Genomic DNA, 20136 nt, shown 5'->3' with positions numbered 1-20136 from the left:
GGGTAGGTCACAGCTCATTGAACAGTGGGGCCCAAAGAGTGTTGATTAATGGGTCACCACCAGAGCTCTTGTGATGTAACATGACATGCCCTAGGTATCTGTGCTTGGTCCTGAAAAGGCTCTTTTCTACCTTTTTGTCAATGACTTGGGTAAAGATAGAGAACAGAGGTTTATAAAATTTGCACATGACATAAAGCTTATATATTGGATAGCAGAATCTAAATTCAAAGTGATCCCAACAAATCTGAATTCTGGACTACAAACTCAGTAATTCATTCTTTCATTAAATATTTATAGGCCAGGTATGGTGGCTTATACCTGTAATCCCAGCACTATGGGAGGCCAAGGCGAGAGGATCGATTGAGGCCTGGAGTTCCAGACCAGCCTGGGCAACATAGCAATACCTCATCTCTACGAAAAAACAAGAAAAATTAGCCAGGTGTGGTGGTGGATGCCTGTAGTCCCACCTACTTGGGAGGCTGAGGCAGGACGATCACTTGAGCCCAGAAGTTTGAGGCTGCAGTGAGCTATGATTACACCACTACACTCTAGCCTGGGCAACAGAGTGAGACCCTGTCTCAAAAAAAAAAATATCTATAGAGCACTTACTATGTGCAGGGAAACTTGATACAGAGAGAGCTGAGGCACAGCCCCTGCCTTCTGGGAACCTACTGCTTATCAAGGAAGATGAGATACAGGTATTTATAATATGAAGCAGGGAAGGACAAGTGCCATTTAAGCGATATTAGCTTAGTGCTATAGGAATAGTATGTGAGGAGGAATCATTCCTGGCTGGGATGACCAAGAAAGTATCTGAGGAAGTGACATTAGAAGTGGACCCAAAGAATCGATGGGCATCTGTAGAGACAGAAAGTGGAATGATTGGTTGGGAAGTAGTAGCTGAAGGGTACACAGTTTCTTTTTGGGGTGATGAAAGTGATCTAAAAATTGTGGTGATGGTTGCACAATTCTGAATATACTAAAAACCATTAAATTGTGCACTTAAAATGGGTGAGTTGTATGGAATGTGAATTCTATCTCAATAAAGTTGTTAGCGAAATAATACCAAAAAAAAAAAAAAAAAGAGTGGTGAGGTGGTGTGTGAACGTTTTTACCTCATTAAAGGCAGTTGAGTTAATCATACTCTTTTAGTTCATGCTACTTTTTTTTTTTTTTTTTTTTTTTTGAGACAGAGTCGAACTCTGTTGCCTGGATTAGAGTGCTGTGGTGTCAGCCTGGCTCACAGCAACCTCAAACTCCTGGGCTTAAATGATCCTTCTGCCTCAGCCTCCTGAGTAGCTGGGACTACAGGCATGTGCCACCATGCCCGGCTAATTTTTTCTATATTTTTAGATGTCCAGCTAATTTCTTTCTATTTTTTAGTAGAGACGGGGTCTCGCTCTTGCTCAGGCTAGTCTCGAACTCCTGAGCTCAAATGATTCGCCCACTTCGGCCTCCCAGAGTGCTAGAATTACAGGCGTGAGCCACTGTGCCCGGCCTAGTTCATGCTACTTAGTATCATTGCCGTGCAAGGCTCTGTTATTATTTAATTAATTTATTTCCTATTTATCTCATTCCCATACCTGCCACCTTAGTAATCTTTCTTATTTTTGTATGTTTCTTTTTGTTTGTATGAGTTATGAAATGTGTATAGTTGCATTGTGGGAATGTATTTTAAATTTAAGTCAGTGGTATTTTATCTGCATCATTTTGTTCCCTTTCCCTCTCAGCGTCATGATGAGTGGTGCATCTTAGGGTCTGTCCCTATTGCTGTGTGTATGTCTCACCTGTGGCATCTGACTGCTGCTCAGTTCACCCTAGTGGCATCCCTCTCTTAGTCTTGGACACCCAGGTTACTGGCCCCCAGCCTTCCCTTGCCACAAATAATACTGTGATGAAATTTCTCAAATGTATTCCTTGATGGACCATGTGAAAATTTCTTTGAATTGTGTTCCTAAGAGCAGAGCTGCTGATTTGGGGAGTGTGCGTGTGTACTTACTGCGTTTATACTGAGTTAGTATATTTGTACTAAGGGCTTTCAGATTGCTCTTCAGAATGACTGCACTAGTCTATCTTCCTTCCAGCAGAATGAAGATTCTATATCTTCTTAGTCCACATGAGATGCATAGATTTATTTTTAAATATTTTATTGTGGTATATGAGAGTAAAGAGATGCATAGGATTTTGATAATGAAGACAGGAAAGAAGGTTGTCCATTCTACACAGAAGGGATGCAGTGAGCAGGGCCCAGAGGTTGTGTGTCAAGCAGGAATGATTTGTCCTCCAAATCCCCAAAGCACAGCCCCTGGAGGACAGCTGTGGGTGTGAAGCAGAGGCAGTGGGGCCACACAGTATAGGGATTTGAGTGGAGAGCTGAGAGTAAAGGCTGACATGGTCAAAACAAAATGCTGGGACCTTTGGGAGCTGGAATGTCCAGAGGAACACTGGTTATTTACACACAAAAGGCAATGATAAAAGGATGCTTGTTTAGTTTTATTTTAGACATGTTGAGTTTGAGCTACTGTCCGGATGCGCAGGTAGAGGTAATTACAGGCAGTCAGAAATTATTACATAAAATCCTGTAATTATTATCGGATTCATAATGTATTCAGCAGTATGGGGCAGAGAAAACTGGCTTGATAGCTATTTTGGAGCCACCACTAAGTGTATGATATATATGATTGCCAAAAGAGCTGATGTAATCTTAGGCCACTTTACTAGAAGTAGAGTGTAAAGATGGTAGGAGACAGCCAGTCTCACCACTGGAGGGTTTTGTGTTCTTTTTAAGGAAGAGGTTGGCATGCGGGAATTTGTGTGAAGGAAAACAAGTGCCCACCACTACATCTACCCACCTGCCTGCATCTGTACCCTTATACGATGCCTTCACTTCTGCTCTTATGGATGATTTGTTAATGTTTCTGTTTACTAGAAACAAGATCCCACATCTTCTCACCACTCAAGACCTTTACCCAGCAATTCTCCCCTCTCTCTCCTGCATCATCAGCTTTCCCTGTCTGCTGGATCAACCCCATCAGCGCCCAGACATGCTGTTATTTCATCTTAAACCCTCTCTTGACCACACCCCCTTTTAGTTACCTCCCATTTTCCCTGCTTCCCAGTGCAGCACATCTCCTAAGAGTTATTGATACTCACTGTCTCCAAATCCTCTCTTCCTATTTTCTCCCAAACTCACTTCCATCCTTTTGCCTCTCCCACTCCACACAGCCTGTTCTTACCAAGATCACCAGAGGCCACTGCCCCGCCAAATCCAAAGGTCGGTTCCCAGCTGTCATCTTACTTGCCCTGCCTGCGGCATCTGACCCAGCTGAGCATTCCCTCCTCTTTAAAAAACTCTTTCCTCAGCTTTCGGAGAACCCCCTGGCTTTCCTCGTCACTGGCCATCCCTTCTCAGCCTTTGCTGCTGGTTCCTCCTTCATTCCCTGACCTCCAAACGTCAACAGGCCCCAGGGCTCCATTCCTTATACCTCTTCTCTATGTACGTTTACTCCCATGGTGAGCTCATCCCGTCCATCAAATAACTTCTGTTCATGAGGATGCTCAGGTTCGTATCTCCAAGCTGGACCTTTCTTTCCAACCTCAGGTTTGTATGTCCAACTTCATGCATGGCATCTCTACTTGATGTCTAATAGGAAATCTCAAACTTAACTAAAACCTAACTACTGAGCTTCTCCCTGCCACCACCTACTCTTATAGTCTTCCTCATTCCTCGTCTCAGTGAAGACAGTGCCATTCTCCAGTTGCTCAGGTCAAACACCTTGCCTCTTCTTTTTCTTCTCACACCTTCTTTCAATTCATTAGAAAACACCTTCAAAATATTTCCAGAATTCACCCTTTCCTCACCACCTTCACAGATCCTACTCTGGTCCAAGCCACCACCACTGTCTTCTTTTTTCTGAATTATTAGCCTCCTAACTAATCTTCCTTCCAGTATATTCTCAGCATAGGGACCAGAGTTGTTCTTTTAAAACACAAGTCCAATCATATCACTCCTCTGCTCAAACCCCTGGTGCAGGGGTTTCTTGAGCGCTTGTTTGGAGGTTCTAGCAGGGGAGCGCAGCTACTCATATACCCTTGACTGAAGAACAGTCCTCCTCTATCGGGGAAGGTCGTCCTCTTCGACTGAGCCCGCAGCTTCAGGAGGGCACACATGGAGCAGTGAGGGAGGAAGGGCACACCCGCCTAGCTAGCCAGATCAGCCAAGTCAACCCTGGCGATCAGTGAGGTGACAGATGTCACAGCCAGATCGCCCTCACATCCAAAGTTTCTTAACTTTATCACCATTGACATTTGGGACCAGTTAATTCTCTTTGTTGGAGGTTCTGTGCATTGTAGGATGTTTAGCAGCATCCCTGGCCTCTACCTCCTGGATGCTAATGAGGGTAATGGCACAACTGCCCTGCCAAGTTGTGGCAACCAAAACTGTCTGCAGGCATTGTCAAATGTTCCTTGGGGGGCAAAATCACCCCTGGTTGAGAACCACTGCCCTAGAGTAAAAGTAGGAGGCAGGGCAGAGTGGCTCACGCCTGTAATCCTAGCGCTCTGGGAGGCTGAGGCGAGATCGCTTGAGGTCAGTAGTTTGAGACCAGCCTGAGCAAGAGCGAGACCCCATCTTTACAGAAAAAAACAGAAAAATTAGCTGGGTGTGGTGACATGCACCTGTAGTCCCAGCCACTTGGGAAGCTGAGGCCGGTGGATCACTTAAGCCTAGGAGTCTGAGGTCACAGTGAGCTATGAGGGCACCACTGCACTCTAGCCCAGGCAACGGAGCAAGACTCTGTCCCAAAAAAAAAAATAGTAAAGCCAGATGACTTAGCATGATCCAGAAGATCCTGTGTGTTTACCTCCCATGTGATCTCAGCTTACTGTTCTCCCCATCATTTGCTCCATTCTCACTGTGTTGGTCTCCTTGCTAGTTCTCAAAGTTGCTACATGCTCTTGGCTCTGGGCCTTTGCGTTTGTTTGCTGTGTTAGCCAACTAGAATGCTCTTCCCCAGGTACTTGTAGAGGTTTCTCTCTTCCTTCAGATTGTTACTCAAACGTCATTACCTTTTTTTTTTCATTGTTGTATTACCAACACCTAGAACAGTGCCTGGCACATAGTGCCATTTTTATCATCCCAAAAAGAAGCCCCCCACCCATTAACCATTGCCCTCCCACTGACCCTCACCTCCACCCTCCCACCCCCGCCCTAGGCAATCTGCTTTTCTGGACATTGTCTTTTCTGGACATTGTCATATAAATGGAATCATATAATAAGCGGCCTTTCGTGTCTGACTTATGTCACTTGGCATCATGTTTTCAAGGTTCATCTGTGTTGTAGCGTGTGTATACATACAGCGTATATATGTATTACGTTTCTTGTCATTGCCAGATAATATTTTGTTGTATGGATGCACCACATTTTATTTATCCATTCATCAGTTGATCGACATTTGGGTTGTTTCCACTCTTTGACTACTATAAATATTGCTGCCAATAACATTCATGTGCAAATTTTTGTGTAGCTTTAAGTTTTCGTTTGTCTTGGGTATATACTTAGGGGTGGACTCGATGGGTTATGTGTAACTCTGTGTTTAACATTTCCAGGAACTACCAAACTGTTTTCCAAAGCAGCTGCACCATTCTCCCACTAGCAATGTATAAAGTTCCAGTTTCTCCACATCCTCACCAACACCTGGTATTATCTGTCACACAAAAGTGTGAACTTTTTCGTGGTTCCTACCTCAGGCTCCTGCTTTTTACCCTTGGAGAAAGTTGTTTTTTTCCCCTAACGGGTGCGATGAGCCATTTGTTTTCTCCAGTCTCAATCCACTTGTAACCAGTGGTCACATCCAGGAAGGGGCAAGTTTGAGTCAGGAGAGCTGTCTGTAGCCTTGGCTTACAGTCGTCTGTTTGTGAAGGATCTTGCCCCATGGGCACAGAACTCAAAATAAGGTGCTGTCTAGCACGTGAAGTCAGTGCCCTTACTCATGTAAGGTAGTCAGTCATTAAGCAGAAGTGTGTGCCTCTTCATCCTCCTTTCCTCTCTTTCTTGCAGATGGATGATGATGACGACGATGATGACATAGGTGATCATGATGATGATCACCCTGGGATGGAAGTGGTGCTGCATGAGGACAAGAAGTACTACCCAACAGCCGAGGAGGTGTACGGTCCTGAGGTGGAGACCATAGTTCAGGAGGAAGACACACAGCCTCTCACAGGTAAGTCAGGATGAGCTAAGTTGTGACAGGTGAAATTGAAACCTGAAAACTTCATCCCATAGCCGTCAGCAGATGTTAAAAAAGTTCAGTGAAGCCAGGCGCAGTAGTATGCACCTGTGGTCCCAGCTACTCAGGAGACTGGGGCAGAAGGATCGCTTGAACCTGGGAGTTTGAGATTATAGTGAGCTATGATTGAGCCACTGCCCTCCAGTCTAGGCGACAGAGTGAGACCCTGTCTCTCAAAAAAAAAAACAAAAAACCCAGAAGTTTAGTGAATGAATAGATCAGTTTTCTTTTTTTTTTTTTTTTTGAGACAGAGTGTCGCTTTGTTGCCCTGGCTAGAGTGAGTGCCGTGGCGTCAGCCTAGCTCACAGCAACCTCAAACTCCTGGGCTCAAGCGATCCTACTGCCTCAGCCTCCTGAGTAGCTGGGACTACAGGCATGCACCACCATGCCCGGCTAATTTTTTCTACATATATTTTAGTTGGCCAGATAATTTCTTTCTATTTTTAGTAGAGATGGGGTCTCGCTATTGCTCAGGCTGGTCTCAAACTCCTGACCTTGAGCGATCCACCCGCCTCGGCCTCCCAGAGTGCTAGGATTACAGGTGTGAGCCACCACGCCCGGCCCAGATCAGTTTTCCTTTACTATTTTCAGGTGCCGTTTCTAGGTTGTAATTTAGTTAATCCTGTTTTGATATTCAATAAAGCTCCTATTACTAAGCAAATAAGTTATTACTTTATCTGTATCTGTTTAGGCACATGAAGATTGTTAGTAAGTTTTCCCTGTGGTCTGATAGGTTTTTCCGTCCAAATAATTCCTGCCCTTTTAACCAGTCCTTACAATGCTTATTGTCCGTTTCTTAATAGTTTTCATTGATCTTCTAGAAAGTAATTGCATCTTATAAATGCAAGGAGAGATTTTGAACTGACTTGATCTTAACCTATATCCATTCTCCCTCCCTTCCACCTTTCCACAAAATGAAGTTCAAATGCCTTGGTTCAGGTCAAGATCCTTCATGCCAAACAGTATTTCCAGAACTTTCTCAACATGAGTGATCCTTGAGAATAAAATAAATTGATGGCATGCATGATACATTCTGAAAGCTCAGTCTAATGGAATAGGGCTCTGTATTTTTGTTTTATACCTACCTACACATCACTTCCTTTTTTTTTTCCTTCTAGAACCCATTATTAAGCCAGTGAAAACGAAGAAATTCACTCTGATGGAGCAGACATTACCCGTCACAGTATATGAAATGGAGTAAGTTATAAGGTTTCTCAGCTTCTCTGCAGAGGTAGTGTGTGTGGGTTCATCTTTCCATGGAGGTAGGAAGTGGTTTGTAGTTGAAGTAGCTGGTGGATTGTGGCAGCAAAAATCTCTCCACAATTCCCCTTTATCGTATATGGCTGCTGGGATATTTAGGCTCTGTTGACTTGTCTCTTGGTGCTCATCCAGGTCTTAGCTGTTTTGTCTTCTTCCAGACCTTTAGTTTGGTATTGGAAGCCAGCCTTTGAGACAGAACTGGGTATTAATTATCAGTGTCAGGTCCACCAGAGCCTGTTTTGACTCAGGAAGACAGCTGAGTACCTTTAGGACCGTATCATCTCTTTATTTTGAAAAGGAGAGCACAAGTAGGTGGATATATGTATGGCATCATTTAGACTCTTCACACTGCAAACTGTTTTTGAAAACATTTTTACTGGCAAAATGCACTTGTGAGGCCCTCATGTATTAAAGTGCTTGTGACTCGTGATTAGATAACGAAACTTTTTTGTTTGTCTCTAAAACAAACCTCTTGTTGACCTCTTGTATGTCCAAAAGAGCAGGGTCCCTTCTGAAATGGTCAGCTCATCTGCCATCATTCAGACATTTTTTTGTTTGTTTGTTTGTTTTTATTTATTTATTTTTTGAGGCAGAGTCCCACTCTGTCACCCTGGCTAGAGTGCCGTGGCGTCAGCCTAGCTCACAGCAACCTCAAACTCCTGGGCTCAAGCAATCCTTCTGCCTCAGCCTCCCAGGTAGCTGGGACTACAGGCATGTGCCACCATGCCCAGCTAATTTTTTCTATATATTTTTAGTTGTCCAGCAGATTTCTTTCTATTTTTTAGTAGAGACGGGGTCTCGCTCTTGCTTAGGCTGGTTTCGAACTCCTGAGCTCAAATGATCTGCCCGCCTTGGCCTCCCAGAGTGCTAGGATTATAGGTGTGAGCCACCGCGCCCGGCCTGTTCAGACATTTTTGAAACAACTTTTCAGTTGTCTGTAGAATTTGCTTCATATTCCTTTGCGTTCTCAGTGGTGACTTTTGAAATCTCCAATCTTTGAGAGTGGACTTGATTTTTGTGAAGAGCCCGAGCTATCCAAGGGCTACCTGCCATAAGTAATGTGGCTGATGAGTGAGAAGGACAGTATTGGTTATTATCAAGATGGAAGTCCTCTAGACTCAATGTTGTTAACAAGATGGGGGTTTTCTTTTGCTTTGCTTTGCTTTTCTTCTTCTTCTTTTTTTTTTTTTTTTTTTTGAGACAGAGTCTTACTCTGTCGCCCTAGGTAGAGTGCAGTGGCATCATCGTAGGTCACTGCAACCTCAAACTCCTGGGCTCAAGCGATCTCCTGCTTCAGCCTCCCAAGTAGCTGCGACTATAGGCACGCACCACCACGCATGGCTAATTTTTGTATTTTTAGTAGAGATGGGGGTCTCACTCTTGCTCAGGCTGGTCTGGAACTCCTGAGCTCAAGCGATCTTCCTGCCTCAGCTTCCCAGAGTGCTAGGATTACAGGCATGAGCCACTGCGCCTAGCCGAGATGGGGTTTTCTTGAATGCCTTCAACAACAATTTCAACAGAAGCTCCCAAAGTGATTTTAAACCCCCTGGGCATCAATGGAATATAAGTACAGACTGAAGATTTTTAAAGGGATAGTACTCATGTATATGTGTTAGTTCACGTATTATGTTTTTTCTTTTCTTTTTTACTCCCATTATTTTACTCCCATGATATTTCATTCACATGGTTTCGTTACTTCATGGGTAAGTCTGTTCCATTCCCAAAGCCAGAGCTGTGTAGACACAGACATTCCTGTCTGTCTCTGAGCATTCTCCAGTTGGTCTGTTGTTCCTGGCTGAAAATACCCGAAATGCTTTTGAACCACTCCCCATTTGAAAGCTTTTGCCAAAGTCCCTTTTCTCTTTTCTTTTCTCCTTTCAGTTTCTTGGCGGACCTGATGGATAACTCGGAGCTCATCAGAAATGTGACCCTTTGTGGCCATCTCCACCATGGCAAGGTAAGAGAACTTTTGGCTACTTGGAACAGGAGTTCTCTTTGTTCCTGCTCATGTCTGGGACTCATGTTAAGAGTCACAGAAGTTGAGGTTTGAGATCGTAAGGCTAAACTTCCTGACTTCCTGACTCGGGGTGGGAGGGAGCCTCCATGCCTATTATAAAACCTTGCTGTGAAATTGTAGCTTTTCCTGAGCGACATGTGGAGGCTGTTTCTAAAGCCACTTGTATGCCTGAGCCTTGTGTCTACATCTGGACAGAAGAAGGGAAATTGAGCCTCACTCTGATTTTTATAAGTTTTCATTTCCTGGTGGATGCTTGTCCAAGAAAGATTTCATCTTTCATTTGAAAATAATCCTGTGGCTTCAGCGTTAATACTTTGCTGTCCCATCATCCTCCTTGCTCTCCTCTTCGTCTCCTTATTCCTAAATTACATGGTGCATTGGGAGCTGGGGGATGGGCACAGGAAATTTTCCTCTGTGGTTGGCAGGTCTTAACCATCTCTTCCCTTTCAGACGTGTTTTGTAGATTGTTTAATCGAGCAGACTCACCCAGAAATCAGAAAGCGCTATGACCAAGATGTGAGTAGAACTTCTGCTGAGGGTTTAGGAGGAACCATTCCTAATATGTAGGGATGTCTCTCTCCTTCCCCTTCCTTCACCATTCCCACTCTCTTTATAAATAATGACGCCTACAGAGTGAGGCTTTATGATTGTAATCTCTATTAATAGGCTGTAGGAAAATAATTTCAACTTTCTCAGAAGCATGAGAATATCAACCTGCAGTATTTTTGGATGATCTGTTTTGTGCTTGGGATCCCTCCTCTGTTATGAAATATCCTGACTTTTATTTTCTATTCTTTTCCCATCATAATATTAATAGCCTGCCCTATAAATATAATACAATTGTATCTTGTTTTCATGGTAAATTTAAATGCCCTTGAATGAGGCCAACTGTGGCTATAAGTCTCAGTGCAATAAATGTTCAATCTCTGCCAGATTGACTGTTTAGACATGTTGGCATGAAGGCTGGCATGTGTCTCCTTTTACCACTCTGAGAATTTGGTGCATTTGATAGGATTTAGCTCTCCAGCTCTACCTGGTCTTCATTGACCTTCCCCTGCTCCCCCCCCTCCAAAAAAACCCCAAACCTCTACACATCCAGGAGCATTTCCAGCTGGGAGGGTCTCATTGTCTGCAATTGTGTGGGGATACCCTGCTGTCTCTAATCTATTCTCCTGCTTAGACAGAAACCCTTGAGCTGGGAGGCGGTGAGGGAAAGTGATTGATGGTTCATTCGTGGGAGAGGAGTCTGAATTCAGGTGGTCATGACACTTCATTTTTTTCAGCTATGCTATACTGACATCCTCTTCACAGAGCAAGAGGTAAGTGTGCCTTGGGAAATCAGATTGTTGCCCACACCAGACCCACCAGTAATGGTTTTTTAGGGAATGTAGGGAAGCCTTTATGATAGCACTTTGGTCCATCTCCACCCCTCTGTACCCCACTGCCCCACACGCTTTATCTCCCAGCTTCTCCCAGTCATCCCAAGATTGTAACTCCAAAGAGAACTAGGTTGGCAAGGTGTAGGGGGAGAGGGCCCTCCTGTCCTTGACTGGATTTAATTTGGACAGATAGGGCAGATACCAAGAGGTGATGTCTACATTTATGCTGTAAGTAATACAGAAGCTCAGTATGGTTTTTAAAATGGCATCATCCTTAAAATCTGTAAGATGACTCCATCCATATGATGATCTCTTTCTAAGAATAGCTTCTCTTTGAGAATGGGTTCCTGTGTCTTTGTACTTCTCTTTGTCTTTCCCTTTGGAACTTTGGCCCTTCCTTCTGACCCCTGTCTTTCCCTTCTCTTCTTTAGTTCTTTTTTTTTTTTTTTTTTTTTTTTTGAGACAGGATCTAGCTCTGTTGCCCAGGCTAGAGTGCAGTGGCATCATCATAGCTCACTGCAACCTTCACCTCTCAAACTCCTAGGCTCAAGCAATCCTCCTGCCTCAGCCTCCCGAGTAGCTGGGACCACAGGCACCCACCACCATACCCACTAATTTTCTGTAGAAATGGGGCCTCTCTACTTTATTCAGGCTGGTCTCAAACTCCTGGCCTCCAGTAGTCCTCCTGCTTTGGCCTCCCAAAGTGCTAGAATTACAAGTGTGAGCCACCACACCTGGCCTGTCCTCTTTTTTTCTGTCCTTTTTTCCTAAATGACCACATGGAAGACTCAACTATATAAGTTTGGTCAACTGAAGGACCTTGGAACAGTGCTGGCATGTGATAGGCAATCAATGAATGTTAGCTAATATATTTCTATGTTTGTCTGGAGTTTTTTGTTTCGTTTTTGTGGGGTTTTTTTGGGGTGCGGGGGACAGGATCTTGCTCTGTCACCCAGGCTAGAGTGTGGTAATTTGATCATAGCTCACTGCCCTCAAACTGTTTGGAGTTTTTTAAATATTTATTTCCTATTATAGCTTTTACAGTATTTCTTTAAAATAAAATAAAATAAACCTAAAATGCCCCAGATTGTTTCTTTTTACTTTTAAAATGCTCAGCTTTTTTGTTTCCAACGTGTGAGGAGGATAAGATTCTAGGACCCTGGATTCTCTGTTAAGGTTTAATACTGCTTTGCTTGCTTGTTCATTTTAATTTTTTTACATTTGAACCAAAGCCCCCCCAAAATGCTGTCTGGCACCAAGATATTTCATGGTCATGATGGTTGAGGCCTAGATAAAAATCAACCCACTACAAGAAGAGGCATTAGTGTAATTTACTAGTAATTGGCAAGCCCCAAGAGCAGAATGAACCTCTCTTGCATAGGAACAAGTCTTGACCACTGTTTCTTTGTGCCTTTCAGAGAGGTGTTGGCATCAAAAGCACTCCTGTGACGGTGGTCTTGCCAGATACCAAAGGAAAATCTTACCTATTCAATATCATGGACACCCCAGGTAAGACATTCTTTGACTTTTTACTGTCAGAACCTTGTCCTGTTGGGTATTTGTGTTCCCACTTTCCAGAGCAGAAAGAGCAAAACAGACATCTTCATTTTTACATTTCCTTCACCTTCATTGAGACAGTTTTCATTTTTAACTCTATCCTTTGGTTAATTAGCAAGCAGCCATGCTCCAGGCCTCCTATTTACTTCTCTTTATTCTCCTTTAGAATATTTATATTTTAGGGAATCCTAATTCATTTATTCATTTCCCACCTGTGTCAGGCCCCGTGCTAGCTGCTGGGGAGATAAAGGTGGGTCAGACCTGGTCCCCGGCCTCAGTACGCTCAGGCCTTTGAAGGAGGCTCATGGACATGTAGATTACTGTGGGGACAGCACCTCTTGCCCTGTGGATGACTCTTTCTCTTACGAAAAGGACCGACTTGGGGCAGAATTTTTAAAAACTCTAGAAAATTTGGGATTTTGGCTGATTTTCCTTCATTGCACTATCAGATGCCCAGTGCCCTGATACCTCTCAGCCCCTGTCCCCCTTGGGCAGCACATGGTGTTCCAGGCCTGCCTTTGCCCCTTCTTCTGTCCCCAGCTTGTCTTATGTCCCATAGCACTCTGCTCACTGCTGATTAGACTAAGTGGTGTGTGAGTGCGAATTCAGTACGCCCTCCTGGGTAAAACACTTCCCTCTTTTTATGCATGGAGGCCTCCTGTATAAAAGTGTAATCCAAGGATGTGACTCTACTGAGGGGAATTTATACATTGCAAGGAGCTGTCGGAGGAAGGAAGGAAAGGGGATATTTGGGGGATATTTGGGCACAAGCTTTGTAGTGCCCCTCTGATCACTGTACAAGTTAGTTGTGCCTCACCTGCACCAAATGGCAACTTACTTTGCATCTGCTTTTCAGGACATGTGAATTTTTCTGATGAGGTCACAGCTGGCTTGCGTATCTCAGACGGAGTGGTCCTTTTCATCGATGCTGCTGAGGGGGTGAGTCAGACTCAACTCTTAGAACCTCTTCCACGGTTATGTTTGCCCCCCACCCCCCAATGCCCAGAGACTGAGATAGCTGGGAGCCAGAGAACATGAAAATCTGTGGGATTACGGCTCAGAATTGCTATGAAATTAGGGCAGTAAATGAAGTTCAAAATTAATTTTCATCGTGGGTCTCCTTGCTCCCTGCCCAGTGAAGCTCAAAATGATAGGACTCATTGTCATTCAGGAAACACAAAGATAAAATGAGAAGTGTAAATAAAAGGGAGGGAGGAGAGTATATTCATATAAATGGATTTTAAATGTTAATGAGTTTTTCTAAGAGATTGAAGTTAAAACGGTGTCTAATATTTCTCTATTGAAAGGTTGAGTTGGCTTACCTCACTCGTGTTGTCATTGGTGAGATGACCAGCAGAGGGAGCCAGAATTATTATTATTTTTTTTTTTAATTGACTCTTCATTTTGGAAAAATTTAAAACTTAGCTAAAAGTTGTAAGAACAGTACAAGGAACTTGCCCTCATTTGCTTTGTACTTTTCTCTCTGTACATGTGTGTGTGTGTTTTCCCCTTGAAGTGTTTGACAGTAAATATTTCCGAATGCATTTTCTAAGAATAAGGACATTAATTTTTATGACCACAGTAGTTACCAAAAATCAGGGAATTTAACATTAGTACAATACTACTGTAAAGAGCTTTTTCTACAGACCTTATTCAGTCTAATTGTACCAGTAATGTCCTTTATAGAATTTTTCCCCTAATCCAGAGTAATTTAGTTTTCATGACTCTCTGGTTTTCATTTCTCTTTGAATTGAAGCTGTTCTTAACCTTTCTGGATCTCTTATGACATTGGCACTTTTGAAGAGTACAAGGCATTTATTTTGTAGAATATCTTTCAATTTGGGTTTGGCTAACATTTCCTCATGATTATCTCAGGTTATTTTTGGCAGGAACACTACATAAGTAAAGTTGTGTGTTCTTACTATTCCATCCATCAGAAGATACATGATGCCACCTTATCCCATAATTTGTGATGTTAACTTTGATTACTTGTTTAAGGTGGGTCAGCCAGGTTTCTCCAGTATAAAGTTACCATTTTCCTCTTTGTGATAAATAATTTGTGGGGAGATACTTTGAATCTATATATATATATATATTCTGTTTTTTTATCTACCAGTTTTATCATCCATTGATGATTCTTGGCTTATTTCTGTGATAATTGCAAATGGCAATTTTTCTAACTCTTCTTATTTCTTCTGTATTTATTGGTTGGAATTCTATGGTAAAGAAGAGCTTTCCCTTCTCCCCCATTTGCTTATTTATTATCAGTGTGGACACATGGATATTTATTTTATTCAGTGGGTTATAATCCGTTACGATCCTTACATGTTGTGGGGCTCTAGTTATCCCAGATTTGGCTAGCAAGAGCTCCTTCGTCCTTTTGAGATGTCTCATCTTTGCATTTCCTTACTTTCAGGCACAAAATGTTCTGTACATATCTTTCCCTGCCCCAATCCTGGAATCAGCCATATCCTCAAGGAGCTCTGACTTCTGATAGTGGGGACTGGTATTTAGAAACAAAGATCTGAGAGTGCTCGTTGCTACTAGGGTTCGTTGCTTATAGGCCCTTTCGCTGAGCCCAGCTAGGTCATATTCATTCACACATATCTGTAACTATTCCTGCACTTGCATATTAAAAATCATTCGTTCATCCTAACAACCCCAATCCCATTTCAGCACCACAGGTCCTTCCTAGCCTTCCTAGTTCCTTCTCTAGCAGTGACAAACCTGACCCCCAGCATCATCATTCGTGTGTTTATTTCTCAGCCCTGCAAAGTGTCCTCTTAAAGTTCCTGCATCTGCCTTCAGACAAAGTGCTCTCTGCTTCCACCCAACAACATCTCCCCGGGTCCTCTTCCCCCTCAGCCTTCATATTTTAAAATACTGTCCTCTTTGGCTTTGCTCTGGACTTTCCGCATTCTTTGTTCTTATGACCACCTTCTGAGCCTTGTGTTTCTCAGGTGATGCTGAACACAGAGCGGCTGATCAAGCACGCGGTGCAGGAGAGGCTGGCGGTCACTGTGTGCATCAACAAGATTGACCGGCTGATCCTGGAGCTGAAGCTGCCTCCAACTGATGCTTATTACAAGCTGCGCCACATTGTGGATGAGGTCAATGGATTAATAAGGTATGAGGCCCCTGGGAGTAGATTTCCTGTCCTCAGAGACTCGTTTTTAATTTTAACCCTGAATACCTCTGGGAGTAACTGATTATTTCTTGGCATGTGTTGATAAGCTTGTTGGGCAAAGCTAGAGGAATATTCTGGATCTCTACAGGGATTGACTCCACAGACTTGGCCTCATTAACTCTGTGCTTTAACAACTTTTGCAACTTAACACATCTTCAGTTTAGTATTGTGCTCAATACCATGGGTTCTAGAATCAGTCTCATCTTCACCACATACCATCCAGGTAAGTTGGACAAATTACTTAAGCTCAGTTTCTGCTTCTGTAAAAAAATGAATTATAATAGTACTTGCCCAATGGGATGTTGCAAGAAATTAAATAGAGATTTGATGTAACACGCTTGGCTCTGTGTTTACCATAAGACAACTGATTTCTGAGGAATGTTGTCTATTATCTTACTATTGACACAGAATAAGGAAATTAAGAAACCGTTTACTGTGTTCCTGTGGATATACTTGCTTCTTAGCAAGATAGATTTAGGGCTCACATTAATGAGTGAGGGTTAGGATACCTTAGAATACAGTGTCAAAGTGGCTTTGAAGCAAAGGTGAAATATATCTTAAAGACAGTCTTGACCAGGTACAGTGGCTCACACCTGTATTCCCAGCACTTTAGGAGGCCGAGGTGGGAGGATTACTTGAGCCCAGGAGTTTGAGGCTGCAGTGAGCTATGATTGTGCCACTGCACTCTAACCTAGGTGACAAAGTGAGATGCTGTCTCTTAAAAAGATAAAAATTTTTAAAAAGTCTTATCTGCAGGCTGAAGGGTATATAGATGACTTCTTGAGGCCCTTACATGGACCTGGGAGGAGGCCATCCTACTAAAAGAATGCCTCTCCAGTTGAGGGTTCCTGTGTGGCTCGAGGCAGAGTTAACTTCAGGAGCCTCCCCAGTTTGTAGCACCAATTCTCAGTAGGAATGTCTTCACTCACATCATCTCTGGACGGACTGAGAATGACCAGAGCCCAACATGACATGAGTCCAAAAAATGAAATGATAAACTTATTTTTTTTAGAAACAAAAAAAGATACGGATTCGGCTAAATTTTACCTGATGTAACAAGAGGTCACATTTCAAACCTCTAAATAAGAAAAAGTAACATATACTTTGGGAGGCCAAGGCAGGGGGATCACTTAAGGCCAGGAGTTTGAGACCAGCCTGGGCAACATAGCAAGACCCTGTCTCTACAAAAAATTAAATTAAAATAAAATTGAAAAAAAAAAACGAGCCAGTCATGGTGGTACACAGCAACTATAGTCCCAGCTACTCAGGAGGCTGAGGCAGGAGGATTGCTTCACTTGAGCCCAGGAATTTGAGGCTGCAGTGAGCTATGATCGTGCCACCGCACTCCAGCCTGCATGATAGAGTGAGACTCTGTCTCTAAAAGAATAAAAAGCAACATAAGCATATTATTTAGAAATGTGGAGGTAAATATTAAGATAGTTGCCTCTACAGAAGCGTGACTTGGGGGTGGGGTGAGCTAGAGGACTGTCTTTATAAACCAATGTTTTTATTTCTAAATTAGGAAATTCCATAAAATAATGTACCAGTAAAGCTAGGGTTGTGGATTATTTGATCCCTGTTTGTAACTGGTTTTCTTATAAATGTTAGTGAACTAGGGATGCTTGTGGCTTCTGCATGGCTTCTTTTTTTTCTTTTTTTTAGACAGAGTCTCACTCTGTTGCCTGGGCTAGAGTGCAGTGGCATCATCATAGCTCACTGCAACCTCAAACTCTGGGCTCAAGTGATCCTCCTGCCTCAGCCTCCCAAGTAGCTGGGACTACAGGTGTGCACCACCACACCCAGCTAATTTTTCTATTTTTTGTAGAGATGGCAGGGGTTCTCGCTCTTGCTTAGGCTGCTCTTGAACTCCTGGCCTCTAGTGATCCTCCTGCTTCAGCCACCAAAATCTGCATGGCTTTTAAGATTCAACGTTTTAACATGAATTTGTAAAACAAAGCCAACCAAAGCAGAATAGGGCAGTGAGATGGAGAGCAGAGTTGCTTTCTTCTTTTTCTCTCTGTGGCTTTTTTCGTTTTAGTGGTGTTCATGTCTGTTTGTATTTGTGAAATTGAGATTTCTTTCCAGTGTATTTCTGTCTTATCAGATTCGATTCATTTCCTGTGTTCCAAGGTCTTTGTATCCTCCAGGTTTCCCCTTGTCTGTCTGGTACAGTTAACTTTTCCAAGATTGTGCAGAATGTTCCCAGCTCTGGGAAGTCAACTTGTTACTGGGAATTAGGGAACAACTCCATCATGTCACTTCCTTGGACCAGGCTGTTGGCAAAACTGAGTGTCTTATGCAAGCCCCTCCGGAGGGCTGGAGAGCGGCTGTGCCACTGAGTTCCTGCCCTCCCCGATGGCAGTGTGTCAGGGCTGCTGCACAGCCTGGCACTGTGCTCACCATGTCTCTGTTTCAGCATGTATTCCACTGATGAGAACCTGATCCTTTCCCCACTCCTGGGCAACGTCTGCTTCTCCAGCTCCCAGTACAGCATCTGCTTCACGCTGGGCTCCTTTGCCAAGATCTACGCCGACACCTTCGGTAAGCACTGGCTGGCGGCCTGTCTCGCCAGCCTCCCCAGAGTCGCGTGTGCCTTTCCGGCTGAATGGCTCTGAACTTGGCTTCGTGTCCGAGTACCCTGCTGGAGGAGCGCTTTATCACCTGTTATCACATTTGGGGCTCTTTTTGGCCTTTAGACCCTTGCTGCAGGCCAAGTGGTTTCTAAACAACAGGAAAATAAAAGTGACTAGAAGGAAATGGGAGAATAGGGAGCTCATTTTAGGAATAAAAATCTCTCCTGGAGTGAGACAGATTTCGTAAAATAGGAATTATTTGTGCCCACGGAGCACTTTTTCAGACATCCTCCTCAGAGGTGGGCTCTTTCACTGTTACCGCTCCTGGCCGTCTTTCCAGCCGCATCTGTGCACACGTAACTGTGACAGGCCTCACTGAGAACTCGTCTTGGACTTGCAGTCAGCACGCACAAGCCTCCGTTGGCATGCCCAGTGGAATGGTTTTATGGGTTCCTAGAGCCTCCACACCAGATCCCTAGGACCAGCCTCCCAACCCAAGGGGCTCCCTGGCTCTCCATCTCCCTGCCTCCCCAGTTACCTCGCATTCCAGCAGGAATAGTGTACTGAGAGTCGTGTGCGTGTCAAATGCTGCACTTAGAGGGGAGTCATTGTTACCCCCATTTTGGGGGCTGGGGAGACAGGCTATGTGAGAGGTCTCACGACTGGCAGGCACTGGAACGCCAGCATGTCTCTTCTTGCTGGTTGGTTGTCCTGCCGAACCCTTGGTGTGGATCCCTTTGCTCTTGTGAAAAACTGGGCAATTAAAACTCAGTCCTTTTTAAAAAATATTTTATACATGCTCATTTAGAAAAGTAGAAAATACAGTAAAATTTAAAAAGTCAAAATTCACCTGTAACTTCCATACCATAACCACTGGTCACATTTGGTGATAGTTCCCTCTTTTTCTGTTTGTTATATTACATAAATGAGATCATATTATATACATAAACACACACACACAATTGACCCTTGAATAACATGGGGGTTGGGGCACTGACCTCCCTTCACAGTTGAAAATCCACATATAACTTTAGTCTGCAAAAGCTTAACTACTGATAGCCTACTGTTGACCTGAAGCCCTTACTGATAACATAAATAGTTGATTAACACATTTTATATGTATTATATACTATATTCTTACAATAAAGTAAGCTAGAGAAAAGAAAATGTTACTAAGAAAATCATAAGGAAGGGAAAATATATTTACTGTTTATTAAGTGGAAGTAGATCACCATGAAGGTCTTCATCCTCATCATCTCCACATTGAGTAGGCTGAGGAGGAGGACCAAGAGGGCTGGTCTTGCTGTCTCAGGGGTGGCAGAGGCAGAAGAAAATTCATACATATGTGGACTCACACACTTCAAACCCATGTTGTTCAAGGGTCAACTATATATATATGTGTGTGTGTGTGTGTGTGTGTGTGTATGTATATGTATATTTCCTGTGTTTTTCACTCAGCCTTGAATCACTGACCATTTTCTTGTCATCAGATGCATATTTCAGTGTACATGGAATATATATATATATATATATATATATATACTGGGTAGATGTGAGTAGATGAACAATAAGTGAAACTCATTTGAACAGGGTTCCAGTAGAAGTTTATGTATTTTTCAGCGCCCTTTGTATCAGCATGTGAAGCAAAATCCAAGACCCTTTCTGTAATTGTAATATAAAGATGATTCAATTTCTGATTGAAAATGGCCCTCAGTCTTGGGAGATATTGTTAGTCATCCTTTGAACCCACTGTCAATTTATGAAGGAGCCAGGAGTGGGCTCCAACACCATTATCATGAAAAGCCATGTTTGGGCTTCTAGAAAGTCAGCACTGAAGGAAAGCATTGAGTCCTTCCCCTTCATTTTACCTATG

General features: G+C 43.3%; 1 protein-coding gene across 3 annotated transcripts in view; it reads left to right on the top strand.

The window, feature by feature from the left end:
* EFTUD2 (elongation factor Tu GTP binding domain containing 2) overlaps nucleotides 1-20136 on the top strand; it is a 40960-nt gene that overhangs the window by 7066 nt on the left and 13758 nt on the right. For 2 of the 3 annotated variants that reach the window (XM_069482719.1, XM_069482716.1), the window contains 9 exons: nucleotides 6059-6224; nucleotides 7409-7487; nucleotides 9432-9507; nucleotides 10018-10083; nucleotides 10851-10886; nucleotides 12365-12455; nucleotides 13360-13442; nucleotides 15464-15630; nucleotides 18107-18231. In XM_069482719.1, coding sequence (XP_069338820.1) covers nucleotides 6059-6224; nucleotides 7409-7487; nucleotides 9432-9507; nucleotides 10018-10083; nucleotides 10851-10886; nucleotides 12365-12455; nucleotides 13360-13442; nucleotides 15464-15630; nucleotides 18107-18231 — 889 coding nt within the window. The remainder of the gene's footprint in view (nucleotides 1-6058; nucleotides 6225-7408; nucleotides 7488-9431; nucleotides 9508-10017; nucleotides 10084-10850; nucleotides 10887-12364; nucleotides 12456-13359; nucleotides 13443-15463; nucleotides 15631-18106; nucleotides 18232-20136) is intronic. The other variant, XM_069482718.1, reaches the window with a different exon arrangement.

Source organism: Eulemur rufifrons, chromosome 9, assembly GCF_041146395.1.
Source record: "Eulemur rufifrons isolate Redbay chromosome 9, OSU_ERuf_1, whole genome shotgun sequence".
In the NCBI taxonomy this organism is placed as follows: Eukaryota; Metazoa; Chordata; class Mammalia; order Primates; family Lemuridae; genus Eulemur; species Eulemur rufifrons.
This window is presented reverse-complemented; position numbering and strand designations above follow the sequence as displayed.